At 41.4% G+C, this 24351-nt stretch overlaps 1 protein-coding gene and 2 pseudogenes across 3 annotated transcripts; all 3 read right to left on the bottom strand.

The window, feature by feature from the left end:
• Nucleotides 1-313: 313 nt before the first annotated feature.
• On the bottom strand, nt 314-7044 carry LOC141655042 (putative disease resistance protein RGA3; annotated as a pseudogene).
• Nucleotides 7045-7698: 654 nt separating this feature from the next.
• Nucleotides 7699-15909, bottom strand: LOC141657046 (putative disease resistance protein RGA4). Of its 3 annotated transcripts, XM_074464161.1 has the most exons (5): nt 15724-15909; nt 11304-14700; nt 10643-10771; nt 9530-10547; nt 7699-9012 (listed from the first exon to the last, which is right to left on the bottom strand). In XM_074464161.1, exon 2 carries the CDS (start codon nt 14617-14619, stop codon nt 11320-11322), a length of 3300 nt encoding a protein of 1099 aa, XP_074320262.1. In that variant the 5' UTR covers nt 14620-14700; nt 15724-15909; the 3' UTR covers nt 7699-9012; nt 9530-10547; nt 10643-10771; nt 11304-11319. The 3 variants fall into 3 exon arrangements, with proteins under 3 accessions (XP_074320262.1, XP_074320260.1, XP_074320261.1); XM_074464159.1 differs by having other exon boundaries at nt 9530-10771; XM_074464160.1 differs by lacking the exon at nt 15724-15909 and having other exon boundaries at nt 9530-10771; nt 11304-14903.
• Nucleotides 15910-17777: 1868 nt separating this feature from the next.
• LOC141655041 (putative disease resistance protein RGA4) overlaps nt 17778-24351 on the bottom strand; it is an 86466-nt pseudogene continuing 79892 nt past the window's right edge.

Below are 24351 nucleotides of genomic sequence, written 5' to 3'. Positions count from 1 at the left end.
AGAAGTGGATGAGAGGAAAAGAAGTTATAGTGAATTAGTGATTAATTAGAAGGATTAGTGAAGGAGGAGAGAATGAGTGATATTAGTACATAAACACACTTTTGGAGGTTGATCTTGGCCATCCATCTCCCTCCATCCAATGGCTCACAATAGGACTTATGGACTCAAATATATAGAGGATCTTAGTTGATCCTTCCTCTATATATATATATATAGTGCTTAAAACAGAAAATAGGAAATAAAAGGAAACAGGTGAAGCAGTAGTCCAGTGCATACGGAATTCCGGATAGCCGATAGTTTGTTGAGCACCATTTTAGTAGTGGCTGCACTCTTGATTGGGCCACCTTTGTAAGCATACATAAGTGTCATTGAGTAAAGAAGCCCAGCCGCACCGACAATTATTGCAACAATCAGCATGACTATCGCACTTTTCAAGCAGTTGCTTGCATGTGCAATCGGAATCACTATCACTTGTATAGGTATCAGGCTTAATATCAAAGAGTGCAATTGTTGATAGTGCAATCGTTGATGGGCGAATAGCGGTGGCGGGTTCAGGTGTCGTGGCTAGCACTACAAGGATGAGCACGATAGCCACCACACTTACCACCTTATTCATATTCTTCATCTGCATATTAATAATAGTATATAGCTTGCTAAGAAAACGCGTATACCATCGGTCTCATCCCATGTATCCAAACCTTCACAATTATCGATTTTCAGTTCTTCAAGGACAGAAAGACACCGAATCTCATCATATTTGTTAGGTGAAGACGGTGATGTTAAAATGGATTTCAGTAGTTCCCCGTCGATATGACTCACAGTCAGTGACTCAAGCCGTGGTGTAAAGGGCAATGACATCAACTTGGGGCACCTTGATATCTCAAGTCTTCTAAGCCGAGGGAAGACAAAACGCTGCCATACTTGAAGGCAGTCGTCGTGTTCAACTTTTGACCATCTCTTCAGTTCTTGTATATAATAAAGCGATAAAGTCTCCAAGGTAGGAAAATATACTTCATCACCAACACTAACGTCGTAAACTTCTACATACTCCAAAAATCTAAGTTTGTCCAAATCTAAGATGCTTGAGAAAAGGAACCCGGCTGAAGAGGGGTAGAGCTCGAAAACTATCACACTGTTGAATATAAATAGTGACAAGTTTAGGTAACTCGTGTAGCATACCGCGAGGAAGACTATTTCCTCGAGGGCCTGAAAAATGCAGGTCTATAAGACTTGGTGGTAAATGCAACGACTCCAACAACGACTCCTCATCTCGAATAGCAACTATTGGCTGATCATCCCCTTGGTACTGAAAGCAGAATGAGACCGAGATCAACTTTTTCTTGTCTTTTAATTTTGACTGCATACTTCAAGCACACCATTTGTACGCCACCTTCGCCATTCAATATTCAACTTACCCCTGAGATCGAAGTCACCTAGTGTGTCTAAACCGTTATTCTCTCCTATTATAAATCTATTCAACTCCCTCAGAGAAATCATTCTTCCAAAATTCGGAGGCAAATCAGTGAAAGGGCATTCCTTAATTCCGAGGTGTCTGAGGTTCACCAATTTAGTAAAACCTCTCGGCAACTCTTTAAGGTCTCTACAAAAATCTAAGTTTAGTGTTTTCAGGTTATCTAATCTTGTGATGGCATCAGGAAGAAATTTGATACTGCTATGTGAGAAATTAAGGTACCGTAAATGTGTTAACCTCCCTATTGAAGCTGGCGCTATCTTAATGTTACGGCCTTCTAGAGCACGCAAGGACTTGAACCTCGAAACCAATTCTTCAAACGTTGATCTTTGTTGTATTATACCTTTTGAACAAAGAGGACCGCATATTTCTAGCACCAAGCACGGATCGTGCGGATTTGCTTACATTTCCTTCTGCACATATATAGAGATGCACAAGTCTATTACTGAATTGATGTGCTCCTAACCCGTCGACTACACTTATCTCATCACCAGCTACATGTTGAGCCAAATCATGCACCAAGTCATGCATTTTGCAGTGTATAACGTTAGAAGAATCATATTCCTTAACATCCTGGAAAAAATTTCGTCTTACCAACTCAAGAAAGTACTGATCCCCGACATCCTCCATGCTAAGACATTCCCCTGCTGACTCGAGATATCCTTGGGCCATCCAAAGACGAACAAGTTCATTGCTGTCAAACATGTAGTCTTTTGGGAACAATGAACAATAGCCAAAACACCGTTTCAACACTGATGGTAAGTAATCATAACTCAACTTTAACACAGGCATTATATTGTTAAGATCTATGAGCTTTGCCTTAGAGACTTAGGCATCCCTAAACAGTTCCCATTCTCTCTCAGTGTATTTTGCGTACAAAACACTTCCAACAACCCTGATAGCCAACGGAACATTTCCGCAATTTCCCACTATCTCTTTACCAATTTTAGCCAAAGTAGGATTACTCTCCTCTTGTTCATTTTTAAATGCTAATATTTTGAATAGGTTCCAGGAATCCTCTTTTGTCAGAAGTCCCAATTTGTAGGCTTCAGGAACTGTGCCTACAATGGTTGCAACGACGCCAGATCGCGTAGTCACAATGATTTTACTTCCACGATTACCACATTGCAACAAGCTTAAGAGATTCAGCCACCTATCACGACTTTCGTCCCATATATCATCCAGCACAAGCAAAAACTTCTTATCTTTAACTGCTACTCTAATGTTTGACTGAATTTGCTCCCTTGAAAGATCATGATTACTCATACCAGTCAAGGCTCTCGAAATTTCACCTAAAACCTTTTGCTGATCATTTATTTCAGGCACACAAGCCCATTTTGCAATATCAAAATGTTTTTTAACCCGTTCGTCATTAAAAACCAATTGCGCAAGAGTTGTTTTTCCTAAACCGCCAAAACCCACAATGGGTATCACAGTAACACTCTCTTTCGCGTACTTAGGATCAAAAAGCATATCAAGGATGTTGTTTTTATCACTATCCCTACCAATGACTCTGTCTGTTTGAACAAAAGAGATTGTTTCCCTTTCAACTACCAAACGGCTAACAGGATCTTGATCCGTTAGACATACCTTAAAGTTCAAGCCATCCATTTCTGACTTAAGATCATCAAGTTCTTCTCTAATAGACTTAATCTGATGAGCCATTTTTCTGATAAAGCCAAAAGGGTTTGAGCTGGAGAATACAGTGTGTACCTGATAGGCTAGTTTGCTTTTATCAGCTCGCTGCTCACGACAGCTAATTGTGTAGACCTCATCAAACAAATCATCAGCACGATAAAGCACTTGCCTTAGTGTCACGGTCCGGTACTTTTGCCGAATCGTGGCGCGCACCCTTGCCCGTCTCAAGGCAAGATGCAAGCGACAAGGAACTTCGAACTAGTGAAGAATCGCTCACTAGCACAATACTCGGGTCTCGGCAACACTCGACAGGATGCAACGAGAGCGTTAGGCTCTAGTGTTTGTCAGGCACTAGGCACTCGTAATCGGTCTCGGGTGTGTGAGTCGGGATCCTAGTGTCGATCCCACAAACACGGCTTGTTAGTAAAGTGAAAGCTAAGAGTCGTTCACAACAAAGCAACAACAAGCAATACGAAGGTACAAGGTAGGAAGTAGATTTTCATTCACTAGTACTCCGTAAAGAGGGAAATATGATATTTACATCCTGGTAGCAGGAAACGTTGAAATTACAAGTTTAGTGTAGAATAGCGATATACCTATTTATGGAAAGAAAAGATATTCTAAAACTATGCTAGACTAAGAAATTACTTACTACAAATGTACAAGGGAAATGAAATTACATAAGCATAAATAAATCTAAGGGTTCGAGTGTGCGGATTATCACACTCTCCCCCACCTAATCTGTTGCCGCCCTCGGCAACACAAAAATCTTGAATGGTGCTTCAGCGAGACATCCTCGGTGAGCTCTGACTGTCCATGCAGTGTTGGGGATTGGCTTGTACAACTCGGCTTGAATCTGCGCTTCATCCCAAACAATGACTGGCATCTTCGTCCCTTCAAGGATAGGCTGGAGGTCCTTGACATAGAAGCTGCCGAACATCATGTTATCCAAGTCCACCACGTGCTCCTTGTGTTTCGGGAAAGTCCACTTTGCCGCTGCTTGAAAAGATCTCTATCGGGCTTTCTCCAAGTCATCGGCTCCGCGGACCTTCACCTTGTCTCTCGTCACTTCGCACCGCATTCAAGGGAATGTGAGATCTCCGGGACGCCGAATCGGCATCTCGGCGCGGCCCCCCGATGGTACGAGGCCTTTTCTCTTGGGTCGACCGACCCAAACCAGGACGTCGATTCAAAGACATCGACGCGGCCCCCGATGGTACGAGGCCTACTTCTTTGGGCATCTCGGCCCTCATTGTCTACTCCTCGGTGAGGGGGTAGACTCATCTTTCGTCCCCCAGGCCACTTAGCATCGTAGTTAGCCTGGGTCTTGTTCGCCCTCGGCTCCACCGAACCTTTAGGCATTCTCCAAGGTCGCATCCCTTGTTTCGGCATCGGTATCACCCTCATAGCCGAAATTCGATGCTGCCCCTTGTCTTCGTCGCTGTCTACCATCTTCACTACGATAGACCCCATTAGTAGCATCGATCCGTCACTCGGTTTTAATACCACCAATGCTTTCTGAAAGAACTGCATCCCGAGTACTAACTTGAAGTCATCCAGCGGAACGGTGGTGAAGTCGAGCTCCCCTGTCCACTCACCCACTTGGACCGCGAACTTCTTAGCCACTTCTTGGACGAGTCTCACTTTCCCATTGACCGGCTTTAGGCAGCTGTTAGCATCCCGCAGAACTAGCCCCAACCGATCAGCTTCCTCTTTCGTAACAAAGTTGTGGGAGGCGCATGAGTCGATCAAGCCTCGTGCTTGCTTCCCATTCACCATCAAGTCCACGTACATGAGCCCGTTGGATTTCTTGGCGCAGGAATCTTCGTACTTCCCTATCGCGCTAATCCTTTGAAGAGAGTCCATCCGTGGTTGGTATTCACCATCACTCGAGTCTTCGTTGCACTCTTGGTGATAGTCGGCCAACGCCCCATCAAGACATTCTTGAGCCCCTTTCGGCTTCTTCTTGAACATGGCATTGAACTCCGCTTTGTTCGGACAATCGGCCATCTTGTGAGGAACCTTGCACACAAAACACGCGAACGGTCTCTTCGTTGTGGAAGCAGTAGAGTTTCCCGCCTTCGAAGACGAGCTTGAGGGCGAGTTTGTAGTGCTCACCGATTGGGCTTGACTTCCTTGTGAGCGGAACCGACTGTTCCCAATTGAAATGGCGCTGTTTTGTGGCCTTTGTCCATTGTACCCACTTTGTGACACACCAGTGTTCCCCGTTGGTGCCACAACTCTTGGTGCCTCTCGTTCCCCATGAAAGTTGAGCAGGCGCTCCGCGGCCGATATGGCCGAAGACAGAGTTTTGGGATTCTGCCTCATGATCTCTTGTTGTGCCCACCTCTTCAACCCATCAATGAATTTGAATGTCCTATTCGTCTCGGACATTTCGGTAATCTCGAGCATGCACGCTGAGAATTCCCTCACATATTCCCGGATTGATTTGGTGTGCTTGATTTCCTTCAACTTCTTCCGAGCAACAAACTCCGTGTTCTCGGGGTAGAAGTGATCCTTCAAGATCCTCTTGAAGTCGGCCCACGATGTCACCGTAATTGTGCCCGCATCGATTTCCTTGTACCTAGCCCTCCACCACATCTTGGCATCGTCGACTAGATACATGCTTGCCGTGACAACTTCCGCGTCTTCGTCGAGCCCACTTACTCGGAAGTATTGCTCCATATCGAAGATAAAGTTATCGACCGCTTTCGAATCCCTCGCCCCATCGTAGGCACGAGGTGGAGGTGCCTTCACCTTATGGCTCCCCACAGATTTTCCGTCATTGGCCACCGCTTTCACGAGCGTGGCGCAAGTATTCTCTAACATCTCGACCTTTCGGTGCAGATGATTGATCTCTTCCTCCCGATCATCGGGGATCGCAGCACCGATCGCTTGGATGCGGGTGTTCATCCCGTCCACCTTCGTCTCGAGTTCACAAACCGTCTTTTGCAACTCCTCGAGGCTCGCAACCATCCGCATAACGATGCTCTCGAGTTTGGGAAGCTTGACGTCGATTGTATCCTCTAAGGCATCCACTCGGTCCTCGATTGTTTCGCCCATTTTCTCGATCTCGATAAACAAATGCGGCTTGCAGACGCCCGTCCGAAGACCGGACTCTGATACCAAATGTCACGGTCCGGTACTTTTGCCGGATCGTGGCGCGCACCCTTGCCCGTCTCAAGGCAAGATGCAAGCGACAAGGAACTTCGAACTAGTGAAGAATCGCTCACTAGCACAATACTCGGGTCTCGGCAACACTCGACGGGATGCAACGAGAGCGTTAGGCTCTAGTGTTTGTCAGGCACTAGGCACTCGTAATCGGTCTCGGGTGTGTGAGTCGGGATCCTAGTGTCGATCCCACAAACACGGCTTGTTAGTAAAGTGAAGGCTAAGAGTCGTTCACAACAAAGCAACAACAAACAATACGAAGGCACAAGGTAGGAAGTAGATTTTCATTCACTAGTACTCCCTAAAGAGGGAAATATGATATTTACTAGCAGGAAACATTGAAATTACAAGTTTAGTGTAGAATAGCGATATACCTATTTATGGAAAAAAAAGCTATTCTAAAACTATGCTAGACTAAGAAATTACTTACTACAAATGTACAAGAAAAATGAAATTACATAAGTATAAATAAATCTAAGGGTTCGAGTGTGCGGATCATTACACTTAGCCTCTCAAGCCACTCTTTGATTACTTCACTGCTTTCCTGTTCATGGCGCTTTTCGGCATCATGAACACGAGCTCTAATGAGCCTTATGGTACCTTCAAGCTTCTCTAAGTCACGCCGTGCACCTAAACTTGATAGCACATCTTGAAGAGCATATCGTCCCAAGGACACCAATATTTTCTCGACAATGTTGAACCGGATACTCTCCGCCATTTTCACTTTGATTCACTCCCTTTTACGGCTACTCTCTTTACTCTGATCTTTAATTTTCAACTTTGGTGTTCTTGTTGACTGTAATATCATCAACTAGAATCTTATACTCTATATAATATGAATATCACCAATAATATCTTTAATATTCAACTTTGGTTGACCAACGGTTTCAAACCATGTGTCCAGCAAATGATATGCTGTTTCCTGTGAATTATTGATAAGTAAACAAACATTTTTCTTAGAGCTTTTTTTTTCTTTTTCTTAGAGCTGAGAATGTCAACTCCGGAGTAAACTATGGAGCCCTGCTTGTAAACAAGCATTCACACATGAATATAATATACTCCCTCCGTCTCAATCATTTGTTTGCCTTTGACTAAAATACCACGCAAACAAATAATTGGGACAAGGGGTGGGCATAATCCGGTCCAGAACGGAAAACTGGACCGGTCCGGAGCGGAACCGGAATTAAAAATTCCGGTCCGGCCCCAGTCCAACATTTTTAAAGATTCCGGTTTTCAGACCGGAATAAATTTTTTTTTTTTTTAAATATTATATAGAAAAACCAGTGTACGCCTACTTAATCCGGTCCAACCGGTCCGTTTTTTGGACCAGAATTTGAAAAGGAGGGTATGTAAAAATAATTCCGGTCCAACCGGTCTTGGACCGGAATTAAATCCGAAGTTTTTAATTCCGATCCGGTCCATTATTTTTTTGGATTCCGGTTCCGGTCTGGACCGGATTGGTGCCCAGCCCTAATTGGGACAAATGGAGCACTAAACAGTTCAGTACAGAGTATATGACAGAAATACAGTTAGTACTTACTACTTAGGAGGATTAAATAGGTAATGGTACTTACAGGGATGGTTGGTGCACGCTTTAGAATCGGCGTTGATAGCTGTATTTTTCCCATTAAAAAATAAGATAACTCCCCCCTCCGTGCAAGCCAATTCCATATGTTTCTTCAATATGAGTGAGGTGTATTTTAATTGAACATATGGAGGGAGTTCCATTCTGGGGCTTGAACGGAGGGAATACTATTTCAATTTCTGCAAATCAAAACCAAGGGGATCTGCTATTAGTTAAAGCAAATACAGTAAGGATAAGGAACAGGGAACAGGGATAGTAGATGCAGCGAGAAGAGCGTAAAAAATTTCCTCAGTTTTAAGTCATACAGAACATAATTTAATAAAACCTAGAACCAGCAGTTGATGCAGAATGCTATACACAAACACATTCCTTTCCACAGCTTCACTAAGAAAGTGCATTACTGTAAGGAAATTTATTACTCGAAATTGCTGTTGATGTACTGGTGTGCATTAGTACCTACTGAATTTTTTACTGTAACATAAGGCTGAAACTGAGAATGCACTTTAACAGATAAATAATACAGCAAAACAGAATTACCGCCGAGCAAACCGGTTATAGCTTCTCAACAGATTGCATACACACAACATGCAAAACATTTCCTATCTATGGTTTTACACTCGCTACCAAATAGTTCGTTTTTAACTAAGTTTTTGCAAAATAATCTGTTTTGATTGTTATTTTGTTGAACTCTATCAGAAAAAAAAAATGCAGCACCCCAATAAACTGTAGCTTACCATAGCCACATAAAAACAAAGTTTCTGCCCAGTGGGAATGTGTATTTTTTTGGCAGCTTTCTGCATTCAACAACTTGTTAACAATGTGGATATTGGCCTTCAACTCATCATTACACCTACGACTACCAGAAGAAATGAAATCTCCGCGATCAACCATGCTTCCCATGAGAAGTTTGGCTGCAACTGTATTGTAAGTGCTTCCTCGGCTTCACAGGTACAAGGTCATATATTCTTGAAATAAGAGGGGATCATGAAGGGAGATCACCATGAGTCCATGAGGTTTCCTTTGTTGATATTTAAGCCACTTACCCAAGCTCTCTCTTCATTGTGCGGCCAGATAGCTCTAAAGTAGACACGATTGCAGACTCACAATGGTTTCCTGTGCCTATGCGCCCCTCAAAGTCAATGTCAACCTACAAGGAGCACATCATTATCAATAAACCTGTATACAGCGGAATTGCTTGCTTTCTATTATAGGAATACCTTTTGCTACCGATATTGGTGTCAAGTTTCAGCATAACACTGAAATATCTAGATCAGCAGTGTTCCTAATGCATGTTGTGCAACGTGACGGAATCGCTTCTGATCCAGGTAATATATTTGATACAGACTCCGTACATTAATACATAGCATAAAGAGTGCAGAATAGATTACAAATGCCTTTCACTTTCATATTAGTATAAAAAATTAAGTATTAAAAGAAAATACTGCATACTCAATTCCTGAGATAAAAAAGTAAAACCCTAAAATTCTTCTTCATGTTCGAGCAGCTTGGTTATGGTTAAATCACATCAAGGTAGCAGATCTACTGGGGTATGTTCGATTGCAAATTAAGTCGGGTTAGTACACCTTGGGTCAGTTCTACCGGTCTATTTCCACCCAACATGAGATTTAGAACAAAATTCAGCACCTTAATAAACTGTAGCTTACCATGGCCACATCAAAAACAATGCTGCCTGTTCCTGCGCTTCACAAAGTCAATGTCAGCCTACATGGAGCACATCATTATCAACGTCAACTGAAGTACCAAGAGTCCAAGACTCTTTCCCTTTCGCTGACATCATTTCAAGAAAGCCAAGCAGAAACTTAAACCACACAGATGACTGAGATGAGTTATGGTCGATACAAACATCCAAAACGGTGTATATTGCCATATTAGCCAGCAGTTGAATCATTTTCGAGATGAAACCAAAAATAAGAGCAGCATAAAAGACAGTTATGAAAATATAACAGTTTAGCGCCTTAAGCTCATTCTTTTTGAAGAACCCTCCTCATGCATGATCTCCTCTGTATTTACAAACCGAAGGCATTGCAGTAGACAAAACATCTCAGGGTCACATAAACTTACAACACAAACATTGATAGCATGTTCAAACATAAGCGTACTTCTACTACAAAAAAGTATTACCAAATAAAGTACCGTATACTGAGATTTCAGAAACTATTACAACTTATAGATCCTCATTCCTCAGAGCCTGAACCAGTACACCTATCAAGGTATGGATGACTAGCTCACCTCCGTTTGGTGCAGGCAAATGCTTCTGCTCCTTACAACTCTAGCAAGTGCATACGCACTAACCAATGAAGGGAAGCAAACTATTTAGCCCTTGTAAGTCGGTGGACACACCCTACAACAATGCGGCTACCAGAAAGAACAACCGCAGTTATAATGTCGTAGCTAAAAACAGCTACACAGGATTCAATAGTTTTCTTAGCATAGTTCATTCTATAAAGTAGCACTATATAACAAAATCAGTTTCTAGAAAGACACATCAAGAACATTGCAATCTTTTGGGGCAAATATTTATTAAAACTCTCTCCAACATACATACAAGCACCACTTACTCAACTTGACAAAAACTATTAACATCTACAGATCTACTTGAGTGATAAACAACCGTACACAGCTCCAAGCAGTCAATTTGTTTACGGAGGACAATTGATAAACCTGTACACAGCAGAACAAATACATTTGCTCAAGTTATATCATAGGAATATTTGCTACAGAGATTGATGTGCATAACAGCAGCAAAGAAAACATACGGAAATACACCATTGTCTGAAATAACAGCAGAATCTGAAATATGGAAATCAGCCGTGTTCCTAATTCATGTTGTGCAGCAATGAGAAACACGGTGGAATCATTGTTGATCAAAGTAATTCGTCAGGCCACTGTTAACAAGAAACCGAAAAGTTTAATACATATATGAGGTGTCATGAGCATCAAATTCCAGTATACGTCATAAAAATAATAAATACGAAGTATTACTGTATTAGTGTACTTATTAGCAGCTATTATAGTTATATATATATATAATCCAATCACACTTATATTATGCCAATATGCCTGGTGAACTTTAGGGTCAATTTTGACAAATTATCTCGTGTTCACAACCGGAAAGCTGTACAACTTTCCAAAAATAATAAAATGAAAATATTACGGTAGTTTTGAATTTGATTAATCACTATTAAGAATATTAAATTTCGATTCAGTCACAGTAAAATCGTGACGAATATCTAAAATGATTATGTAACCAATTGTAATGTACATCTACAAATATCTTGTAAAGAACAGTATAACAAGTGATGGAAAGAAATTTGGAAATAAAAATCAATACTCAATAACGTTTGAGGATCACTTACAAGTTACGAATAATATTACAAAGAAGCAATATGCTTACAAACAATATAGAGAGATGCACACCTGGAGGATGTCATGGCTACCAATTGTAACGAAAAGAAACATCGGGAATGTGTCGAATTAATGGCCAGTCTTCGCCATCTGGCTGCTGACATCTTTTCTCCAGGTCTGGGCAATCATGTATTTTAAGTCTCTTTAGAGATGTAAGGCCACATAGTGACTCCGGAAGTGATATCAATTTCTGGCATTTATAAATCTCAAGCCTACGAAGCTGGGAGAGGCGACCGATTTGCTGAGGAAGCTCTGTCAAATTTGGAAGATCAATAATAATCAAATGCTGAAGCATACTTAAGCAACTAATCCCATGAGGGAGTAACTCCAGTCTAGAAACATCTGATAAACATAAGGTACGGAGGCCCTTAAAGCCACCCCAAGCGCTTATGCCGTCAGTATCATCCCATGCATCCAGATCATGGCACTCTTCGATTATCAATTCTTCAAGGGCATATAGGCACTGAATCCCATCAGAAATGTTTCTGAGGCTGCCACAACCCTTTATAAAAAGTTTCTTGATTAAGTACTGATGTCTCAGGTTCAATCTTATAATTGGTTCAATGGATTCCATGCTCAAAGATCTTAATGTGGGAGTTGATGAAGTCGAGGACAGTGATGCTAAAATAGATTTCAATAGCTTCCCATGGGTATAAAGCACAGTCAATGACTCAAGGTGTGGCGTAGAGGGCAATGATGTCAACTTGCGGCACCGTACTATCCTAAGTGTTCTAAGCCGAGGGAAGACATAACAATGCCGTAGTTGGAGACTGTCCCCTGGTTCCGCTTTTGACCACCTCTTCAGTTCTTGCATAGTCTCTAGTGTCAAAGACTCCAAGACTGGAAAATATGCTTCACCACTGACCCTAATATAGTCAGCTTCCACATACTCCAAGGCTTTAAGTCCTTCAAATTTAAGACACTTGAGAAGAGGAAGCTGGCTGAAGAGTGGTAGAGCTTGACAACTATCACATTGTTGGATACAAATATTGGCAAGTTTAGGTAAGTCATACAACATGTCACGAGGAAAACTATTTCCTAGTAGTCCTGAAAAACACAGTTCTTTAAGACTTGGGGGTAAATGCAAGGACTCAAACAACAACTCCTCGTCTTGACTAGCAACTGCTGGTTGGGTTCCTTGGTACTGAAAGCAGAATGAGACTGAGGTTAACTGTTTCTTGTCTTTTAATTTGGCAGCCTGCGCTTCAAGCACAGTGTTTGTACGCCATCTGCGGCATTCAATTTCCAAACTACCCCTGAGATTTAAGTCAGCCAGTGTGTCTAAACCATTGTTCTGGCCTACTATAAATCTATTCAACTCTCGAAGAGACTTCATTCTTCCAAAATTATGAGGTAAATCAGCGAAAGGGCATTCCTCAATTCCAAGGTGTCTGAGGTTTGCCAGTTTAGTAAAACCTACAGGCAACTTTTTAAGGGCTTCACAATAGTCTAAATTTAGTGTTTCCAGGTTATAAAGCCTTGTAATGCCAATAGGAAGGAATTGAATAGGACTATAAGAGAGATTAAGATACCTTAAATGTGTCAGTCTATTTATTGAATCTGGTACTACCTTAATCATGGAGCTCTCCAGAGCACGCAAGGATCGGAACCTCAAAATCCCTCTAAATGTTGATTCTGGTGAGCTATAATTTTCCAACAATAAAGTCCGTAAATTTTTTGCTCCAAGCAAGGATTGTGGGGCATCACGTAACTGTGCTCTAGCGCAAAAATTGACATGTGTAACTCTACTTGTGAGCTTTACCCCTAACCTGTCCACTATGCTGCACTGGTCGCCTGCTACGTGTTGCGCCAAATCATGCACTAAGTCGTGCATTTTGACGTTTATAACGTCACTAGTTTCAAAGTCTTCAACATCCTGAAAAAAATTCCTTCTTAACAACTCAAGAAAGTACTGATCCCCAACATCCTCCATGCTAAGACTTTCATCTATTGGCTCGACATATCCTTGGGCAATCCACAAACGAACGAGTTCAGTGCTCTCAAACTCATAGTCCTTTGGAAATAAGGAACAATAAGCAAAGCACCGTTTCAATGCAGGTGGTAAGTAATCATAACTTAGCTTCAACACGGGCATGATATCGTTAAGATCTATAAGCTTTGCCTTCAAAAGTTGAGCATCCCTAAATAGTTCCCACTCTTTCTCAGTTTGTTTCGAGTATAGTAGGCTTCCAACAACCCTGATAGCCAAAGGAACGTTTCCACAATTTTTAACGATCTCACCGCCAATTCGCACCAAATTAGGATTACTCTCTTCTTGACCCTTTTTAAATGCTAACATCTTGAAAAGATTCCACGAGTCTTCTGGTGTTAGAAGTCCCAATTTGTAGGCTTCAGGAACTGTTCCTACAATGGTTGCAACCACATCAGATCGTGTAGTTACAATAATTTTACTTCCGCGATTACCACATTGCAACAAGCTCAAGAGATCCAGCCACCTATCACGACTTTCATCCCATATATCATCCAGCACAAGCAGAAATTTTTTACCCTTAACTGCTGTTCTAATTTGTGACTGAACTTGTTCCCTTGAAACACCCTGACAACTCATTTCAGTTAAGGCGCTCAAAATTTTTCCTAAAATTTCATTCTGATCATTAATTTGAGGTACACAAGCCCATCTAGCAAGATCAAAATGCTCTTCAACCCTTTCGTCGTTAAAAACCAATTGAGCAAGGGTTGTTTTCCCTAAACCGCCAAAACCTACAATGGGTATCACAGTAACACTCTCTTCAGCGTACTTTGGATCAACAAGCATATCAAGGATGTTGTTTTTGTCATTTTTCCTACCAATGACACTTTCTGTCTGAACAAAAGAGATTGTTTCTCTTTTCACTACCAAACGGCTAATTGGCTGTTGATCTGTAGTAAGACATACACTGAAGTTCAATCCCTCCATTTCCGACTTAAGGTCATCAAGTTCTTCCCTAATAGATTTGATCTCTTGAACCATTTTCCTATTGAAACCAAAAGGGTTTGAGCGTGAGAATGCAACGCGTACCTTGTGTGCCAGTTTGCTTCTATTGGCTCGCTGTTCACGGCAGCTAATGGTGTACACATCATCAAGCAAATCTTCAGCACAATAAAGCACTTGCCTTAGCCTTCCAAGCCACTCTTTGATCACTTCACTACTTTCCTGTTCACGACGCTTCTCAGCATCATGAACACGAGCTTGAATGAACCTTATGGTGCCTTCAAGCTTCTCTAAGTCACGCCGTGCACCCCAACTAGATATTAGATCTTGAAGAGCATGTTGGCCCAATGATATCAATATTTTCTCAACAATGTTGAACAGGATACTCTCCGCCATTTTCGGGTTTTATCACTCCCTTTTACTATTACTCTCTTTGCAATGGCAGAACTTTAGTATTCAGCTTTGGTGCCTTCTTTCCTGTAAAGTTCCGAGTTAGATATATATTAATTCGTCTTAGGATGCTTGACCAATGTTTCAATCAAAGCGCTCTAATATTAAACAAACATTTCCGTATGTGAACTTGTTTAGTACTTTTTTATGCCGTGGAGCCGTGCTAATAAAGAAACACGCGCAAAATCATACACTCAGTATATATTAAGTAACAGCAAATAGTCTGATAACACAGTACTACAGGTAATTAAATAAGGTAACGATAATACCAAAGCGAGACTCGGCCTATCGTGAAAGAGTACTTTTGGCCCGTAAACTATGGAATCCCTTGAACAATCACCTAATTACTAAACCATTAACAATGTACTACTGGAACCATCAGATTTGCATTATGTTGAGTGTTGACACGAATCAGTTGGCCCAATTCTTTACAGAAAAGCGCGTTCCTCACCATTTAAAAGGACCGGAGCCATTCAGCCATTCTATAGGCACATATAGGTCAACAATAACACCAAAGTCTTAGTTCTGTATACGGGTGCTCAACCAGCCCTTAAAAATAGGTCTGATTAAAGCTCAGCTCAAACTCGATCAAACTAATCTCGACTCTGAACAGTACTTACCTGAACTAAGACTAGATCAAGTCCGATTTTAAATGCCTACGTGGCTACGTCCATTTCAAACTCCCCCTACTCGAAAACAGATTGACTCGATTGCACTCCTCGTCTCATGTGTGCCCCACGACAAGTACTACATTCATCCCAAACATTTGTTCACCCCTCACAAAAAAAAAAAAGGTAAACAAATGAATTGGACAGGGAATACGCAACAATTTTTTAGATTAAAACCCTATCAAGCCTAACAATCTAATTTCAATCAATCAAAATGAAATATAAATACTATAATTATAAACTATGTTACTCCGACTTCTCATATTTAATTTCATACCCGTGTTGAAAATTTGACACTCGGACAGGCTATAAGCACTAGGACACCGCCTATCTAGCTAAATAAAATATTTTTCGTTGACGTTAATCAATTTCCAGTACGTACCTTCAATGTGGGTTGCGAATTGGAGTATGAAGCTCCGGCATTTCGCGGGTAAACGGATAAAATTCACATTTGCGGTAACTTGACCCGCCATTTTCTAGGTTTACGGTGAAGTGTTTGGGAAGTTGGGGGAATTTTGGGGGTTAAATCCCAGTAGGACAGTATCAAATTAATGAGTCAAGATCATCTCCATTTCCTAAAAAGAAATGGAGAGACCATTTTCTATCAACGGATCGGATTGCATGCTGCTAATATCGAACGGTTCAAGATTTATGTAAGGAAATAAAGGTTTAATAGGGTGTAGAGAGAAAAATATTATTAAATAGATTGTGAGATGAAATGGAGAGAATCCTAATTACAAATTAATTGATTTTTTTTGGTCGGTTCAAAATTAGGTCAGAACTCCGGATCATACGTCCCCTAACTTACCAAAGTTCGTTCGGCTTGGGGTAAGTAATTTTTGCTTTGAGCTCGAAAGAAAAGAAAAGAAAAAAAAAATTGTGCGGGAGCGTCGATATCTCGGGCTGGGCCCTTGCTGCATCGGTGTCTATGATCCATACATCTATACCCATTTACCTTTTTAGAGGTCAAAATATTGAAACTTTGACCATAAATAGATCATATAAAATATAATAATTTATAGCATGATATTTACGTAGTTACATTGGCTATAAAAAAATCTTTCATAAAAAATATTTTTAACCGAAACAAATAATGTATAAGTGGTTAAAATGCCGATCAAAGCGTCGCCTGGGAAACCGTGTATAAAATAAATGGGTAAAACAATAAGATGTGGAGCGAGTACTATATTATATGGACACTTAAAGAGTTAAAGATGGCATTTCACCTTTAACCTATCGACATGGGACATGGCACCCTAACAATGAAGTCCGTGAATTTGAAGAAAAATATCACCACTTTCTTATGTAGCTACAAGTTATTACCATTCAAAGTTTCATCGGTCAAAAATATGAACTGACCATGCGAGTTTAGAAAACGTTTAATTTTTCAAGCCAAGAAGTAGTATTATGTTGCACCTTGCCCTAACCTTTAATCATGAATTTTTCAAGCTAGGTGTACTTCCCACAAATTACGGGGTAGGGTTTTAGGTAATTAAGAATACTAATTAACATAAAATGTTAAAAGAATTAAAACTGAGTCTATAAGACTCAAAACGAGCATTCAGTATGATCCTTACTGAGCGCGACTGATTTGCGTGCTGATATTGCAAATCTTATGGCTCCGGCCTCAGAAGTATGAATACATTTTTGTTAGATAATTTCGTAGATAATGGTATAACGAAAAAAATTCAGTACTAAGATTAGAATCCTACTTGCAAAAGAATCCATATGAAAAGAATGACAGTTATGACACCATATTCAGTACAAACTACAAACAGTACTGCAAAATTGCATTACTGCAAGAAGCTAATAGATCAAAAAACATGTACTCCGTACACTGTATTTAAATTAATCAAAGGATTTATGGTCAGTCAATGATTTTCCTCAAAGAACAGTAATTCTGATAAAAAAACATGTACTTCACTACTCCGTACACTGTATTTAATTAATCAAAAAACAGTTCAAACAGTAAACCTGACAAAGCAAAGTTTTTATCCATCCAGAATTCAATGCTTAAAAGAAAGAGTACTAAGTACATTATATTTTAGGTCACTTACCTGAAGCATCTATCTCTTCACTGCAAGGCCAGAGCTTTAGAATGGACACTCTCGCAGACTCGCCATCCTTTCCTGTGCCTATACACTCCCCAAAGTCAATGTCAACCTACATGGAGCACATCATTACGAATAACCTGCATACAGCGGAACAAATACATTTGCTTGTTTTCTATTATAGGAATATTTTTGCTACAGAAATTGCTGTCAAGTTTCAGTATAACAGCTAAAGAGCTGAGAAACATTTCACCCAGAAATGAGAAATACACCATCGTCTGAAATACCTGCAGAAACTGAAATATCTAATACAACGGTGTTCCTAATGCAGTAATGCATGTTGTGCAGCCATAAGAAACATGACGGAATCACTGCTGATCCAAAATTGATATTTGAGACATGCATTAAATACATAAGGAAACATAAAGAATCCAGAATAGATTTACAAATACCTTACACTTTCATTTTAGTAAAAAAAATTAAGAATTAAAAGAAAATACTGCATACCCAACTCCCAAAAAATAAAAGTAAACCCTAAAATTTCACCATCTTCCAAGGCGGACTAGTAGGTGTCACCGTGTCAATACTCTACATAGACCCCCTGAGAAATGATTTTGTAACAAAAGGTGTAACCTTTTCATGTCGATACGCTTCCAAACAAACAGCTCCACGGATTTCCAATTGAAAGCGATAAATAGAGATGCATACCTACAAGATGCAGACTTGCAGAAGCTACAACTAGAAAAAATCAAAGGAAATAGTAAAAATGTGTTGAATTAGTGGCCAATCTTCGCCATCTGGCTGCTAATATCTTTTCTCCAGGTCTGGGCATTTATATATCATAAGCTTTTGAAAAGACTCGAGGTCACAAAGTGACCCTGAAAGTGATGTCAATTTCGGACAGCAAAAGAACTTAAGACTTTGAAGCCGAGATAGGCAGCCAATTTGCCGGGAAGCTCTGTCAAATTTAGAAGATCGGAAATTGATAAACAGTGAAGCGTACTTAAGCAACCAATCTTATGAGGGAGTAACTCCAGTTTGGAAATGCCTGATAAGTGCAAGTAACGAAGGCTATTCATGCCTTCCCAAGCGCTTATGCCATCAATCTCATCCCATCCATCCAAATCTTCGCAGTTACCGATTGTCAATTTTTCAAGGGTCGGGAGGCACTGAATCCCATCATCATAAATGTTTCTCAGGCTGCTGCAATCCTTTATAACAATTTTCTTGATTAAGTACTGATATCTCAGATTCAAGCTTATTATTGGTCCAATGGATGCCATGTGCAAATATCTTAAGGTGGGAGTTGATGAAGGCGAGGAACGTAATGCTAGAATAGAATTCAGTAGTTCACCATGAATATTACGCACAGTCAATGACTCAAGCAGTGGCATAAGAGGCAGTGTCATCAACTTACGGCAGCATAATATCTGAACCTCTCTAAGCCGAGGAAAGGCATAACGCTCACCTAGTTGGATATCGTCCTCTTGTTCCAATTTTGACCACCTCTTCAGTTCTTGCATAGTCTTCAGCGTTAAAGACTCAAAGGCCGGAAAATATACATCATCACTGACTCCAACATCGTCACCTTCTACATACTCCAAGGCTTTAAGCTCTTCAAGGGAAAGATCCTTGAGAAGAGGAAGCCAGCTGAAGAGTGGCAGAGCTTGACAACTATCACACTGTTGGATATTCACTTTGACAAGTTTAGGTAACTCGTATAACAACCTTTGAGGGATACGGTTTCCTAGAAGTCCATAAAAATGCAGATCTTTAAGACTTGGTGGTAGATGCAAAGACTCCAACAACAACAACTCATCTTGAGCATCAACCGCTGGTTGGTCCCCTTGGTAACAAAAGCAAAATGAGACTGAGGTCAACTGCTTTTTTTCTTTTAAATTGGCAAGCTGTGCCTCAATCACAGTGTTTGCACGCCTTCTGTGATATTCAATACTCAATCGACCCCTGAGATTTAAGTCGCCCATATTAACCGTATTTCCTAAACTTAGGAAATATTTTCTCAAATCTTTGTATATTGTTAATATAGCATATCATATATCTTGTAATATAGTTCTTACCTTATTTTGCACATATTGTAACCTATATAAACCATGTATCATCAAGCTTTGTGAATACAACTTATTACATTCATAAATCATAAGTTTTACATGGTATCAAAAGTCACAAATCGATCCAACCCTAACCTTCGACCTAAACCCCTCTCGTTCAAACGCCGCAACTCTTCATCATCCATCACCCTTCCGTCAATTGTCATGGCAGGAAACCTCAACCATAACGACACTGTCGTACCAAACCCTCATGAATCGTCAAAACCATTAACATCGCTTAACCTCAACCATTGTGTTAAGCTTAACCCGCTTAACTACACCGCGTGGCGTTTCCAACTCACCAATATACTATTCGGTTTCAGCCTTCTTGGCTTCGTAACCGGAACTGATCAACCACCAAAAGAAACCATCACAGACGATAAAAACGTCCAACAACCAAACCCGTCCTATTTGACATGGCTCAAACAGGATGGACTAATTCTTGGTGCCCTCATGGGTACCTTGTCTTCTGCCTTACAACCTTTAATAGTAAGAGCGAAAACCGCGAAGGAAGCATGGGATATCCTTGCTTCCACCTACGCAAACCCCTCTCGGGCACATATTATGCAATTAAAAGAACGCTTCGATTCCATAACCAAAACCACAGAACAAACCGTCTCAGACTACATGAACTCTATCAAAGTTTGTGTCGACCAATTAGCTCTTATGGGTAAAATTCTTGACCCGGAAGATGTTATTGCCCAAGTCCTTAAAGGTCTCGATTATGAAGCCTTTAAACCCGTCATTACCACCGTCCGTGCCCGCGATACACCAATATCTTTCGAGGCCCTACATGAAAAATTGCTACAGCATGAACTACTTAGCAAACACGACAATCCAACCACTCCATCTCACTTTACACCATCCGCCAACCCCGCATATCGACATCACCACCAACAACGTAACACTTCTCGTTCCTCAACCACACCCACCTTCCACCAATCTGCCAACAACTATCACCAATCGGCCACCACTTATCATCCACCAAACCCTCAGTACCAACAAAACAACCAGTCCACTCCTCGCCCCTTCAAAGGTCGATGCCAATGGTGTCGCGAAGTGGGTCATGTCATCGCAAATTGCGCGCTTTTCCGGAAACTCTTTCCCAATATCACGTTCCCTGAACCTACCTACCGTCAACACAATACTCAACCGCAAGCACATATTGCCAATTATGGCAACTCGTCTTATGCACCCATCGCCCCTACCAATTCGCCATTCACCAACACCAATCCAAACCCCAACTTTTTATTCGACAGTGGCGCATCGCACCATTTAACTCACGATTTGGACACCCTCGCTTTTCACTCTCCCTACGATGGTCTCGATGACCTCATCATAGGAGATGGCTCGGCTCTCTAAATCACCAATACAGGTTCGTTTACGATGCACAATCTTCACTTTAAGCATGTCCTTCATGTTCCAAAAATTTCGCGTAACATAATCTCGATTTCTAAGTTATGCTATGACAATAATGCATATGTCCTATTTACTGACAATTGTTTCTTTGTAAAGGATCGTCGAACCCAGAAAACCCTTCTCCAGGGCCGAGCAACCAAGGGAGTGTATGAATGGCAACCACCCCCCGTCGTCAATCAAGCCGCGCTTCATCCTAGAGGAACCACGCCTCCTTCGTGGAAAGGAACCACGCCTCTTTCGTGGCACCATAAGTTAGGTCATCCAACATACGATGTAACCAAACTTATCAATAAAAATTTATCTTTTTGCATTCCTAATTTTGATCATTGTGATTCCTGTTGTGTTTCGAAAAGCACGAAATTACCCTTTTCTGCTTCGTCATTCACCTCGCACGCACCGTTGGACTTACTTTTTTCTGATCTTTGGACTAGTCCGGTTCTCTCCTACGACCATTATAAATACTACGTCGTTTTCGTAGACCACTATACTAAATATGTATGGCTATACCCTCTAAAACGTAAGTCCGAGACCACTACAATTTTTATGCAATTTAAAGCCTTAGTCGAAAAGTATTTCAATAGACCCATACGACGATTTTTTAGTGACAATGGTGGAGAGTACGTGAAGCTAAACCAATCACTTCTCACTGAAGGTATCTCGCACAGTACTAGTCCTCCACATACACCGGAACACAATGGCTACGCCGAACGACGACATCGCCACATCGTCGAAACCGGCCTTGCATTATTAAATCATGCCGGCCTACCCACAACCTATTGGCCTCTCGCCTTTTGTACTGCTACTTACTTAATTAATCGTCTTCCCACAAAAGGGCTGGGAGGAGACTCACCTTATTTTAAATTACATAAAACTCAACCAAATTATAATAAATTGCATAATTTCGGGAGCTTATGCTATCCATGGCTCCGACCATACGCGACACATAAATTAGACAACCGCTCGATTGCATGTATTTTTGTAGGTTATTCAAATACGCAAAGTGCTTATCACTGCTTAGACCCTAAGACCCATCGCATTTACACTTCTCGACATGTCAAATTTTGCGACGATATCTACCCATTTCGAGCCCTTGCTTCGCAACCTACTCTTTCTCCATCCATCGCCACTGATGATTGGTGTACACTTCACATTCCTCTACTTCCTCCTCCGACATCCACTGTCACTACAGTCCTGGGAACACCCACCACCACGACACCCACTCTTCCTGTCAAACCACCAATTACCCAAGTCTACGCTCGTCGTCCTCAACCCTCGCTCACTGCTTCAACCCACAAACAACCCCCTCCTAACCCCCCTTCCTCTTCCCCTGCACCCATCCAACCCGACCCCAAGCCACGTAAAAGTACACTCCCACCACCACCTAAGACTATTGTCACTCGCCTCACCAATGGGATTAGAAAACCGAACCCAAATTACAGCAACAATCACGCTCAAGCTTCCTCCACCAACGACATACTACCGAATACAGTCAAGCAGGCACTTGTTCTCCCTCAATGGCGTCACGCTATGCAAGCAGAATATGATGCGCTTGAGCGAAATCAAACGTGGAATCTTGTTCCACGCACCACCTCACAAAATGTTATAGGCTGCAAATGGGTTTACCGAAATAAATTTAATCCCGATGGTACCCTTAAGCAACACAAAGCTCGTCTGGTTGCTAAGGGATTTCATCAACGACCTGGTATTGATTTCACCGAAACCTTTAGTCTTGTCATTAAACCAACTACAGTTCGTCTTATCCTATCCTTCGCTGTCACTAACTCGTGGTCTCTTAGACAATTAGATGTTAATAACGCGTTCCTTCAAGGGACACTCATCGATGATGTCTTTATGACTCAACCCCCTGGTTTTGTGAATCAAACAAAAATAGATTATGTTTGCAAATTAAATAAAGCGATTTATGGCTTAAAACAAGCTCCACACGCTTGGTACACCGAATTAACCTCTTACCTCCTGTCCTATGGTTTTAAACAGTCTATATCTGACTCCTCGTTATTTATTCTACACACCAAAGATACCTTTATTTACATGCTTGTCTACGTCGATGACATTATCGTCACTGGACCGCACCCCACTCAACTTCGTTCCTTTATTGACAAACTATCGCAACGCTTTTCCCTCAAAGACCTCGGACCCTTATCTTATTTTTTAGGCATTGAAGTCACTCACAACTCACATGGTCTTCATCTCAACCAATCAAAGTACATTTTTGACCTCCTCACCAAGTTCAAAATGATAGACGCAAAACCTAATACTACACCAATGGCTACCTCCCCCACCTTAGCTCGTGAAGACCACCTACCTATCAAAGACCACTCTGAGTATCGTGCTATTGTTGGCAGCCTTTAGTACCTCTCTCTTACAAGACCCGACATTGCCTTTGCTATCAACCGTCTAGCTCAATTCTTGCACCATCCCACTGCCACTCACTGGACTGCCCTAAAACGTCTCCTGCGTTATCTGCAAGGAACTCAAACCATTGGCCTTCAGTTGTACCACACTTCCCCCTCTCGCCTTCATGCCTTTTGTGATGCAGACCATGCCGGTGATAAGGACACCTATGTTTCCACCACCGGCTATATCATCTATCTCGGACGGAATCCCATCTCCTGGTCATCCAAGAAGCAACATGGCCTTGCTCTCTCCACTACCGAAGCTGAATTTCGCGCCGTTGCTTCCGTCACTACCGAGACACTATGGCTCCGTAACCTTCTCCACTAGCTCCATATCTCCGTCACCAACCCTCCAGCAATCTTCTGTGACAACATCTCCGCTACACTCTATGCCAGAAACCCGGTCTTTCACTCTCGCATGAAGCACATGGCCCTTTCCTTCCACTTCGTCAAACAACAGCTGCTTCATGGTCACATTCGCATTCAACACGTTGCAAGCAAAGATCAGTTGGCCGATATTCTCACCAAACCACTTCACAAGACCCACTACCTCGACCTTCGTTCCAAGATTGGCCTTACCCCTCGGACGTCCATCTTGCGGGGGCGTATTAACCGTATTTCCTAAACTTAGGAAATATTTTCTCAAATCTTTGTATATTGTTAATATAGCATATCATATATCTTGTAATATAGTTCTTACCTTATTTTGCACATATTGTAACCTATATAAACCATGTATCATCAAGCTTTGTGAATACAACTTATTACATTCATAAATCATAAGTTTTACAGCCCAGTGTGTCTAAACCGTTGTTCTGGCCAAATTAGGGGGCATATCACTTAGAGGGCAGTCCTTAATTCCAAGGTGTCTGAGGTTCACCAACTTAGTAAAATCTCCAGGCAACTCCTTAAGCATCATACAATAATTCAAATATAGTGTTCTCAGGTTGTCTAGCTTCGTGAAGCCAATAGGAAGAAATTCAAAATGGCTACCTGAGAGATTAAGATACCTTAGATG

Source organism: Silene latifolia, chromosome 5, assembly GCF_048544455.1.
Source record: "Silene latifolia isolate original U9 population chromosome 5, ASM4854445v1, whole genome shotgun sequence".
Classification (NCBI taxonomy): Eukaryota; Viridiplantae; Streptophyta; class Magnoliopsida; order Caryophyllales; family Caryophyllaceae; genus Silene; species Silene latifolia.
Note: the sequence above shows the minus strand (reverse complement) of the source record. Positions and strands in the feature narration are given on the sequence as shown.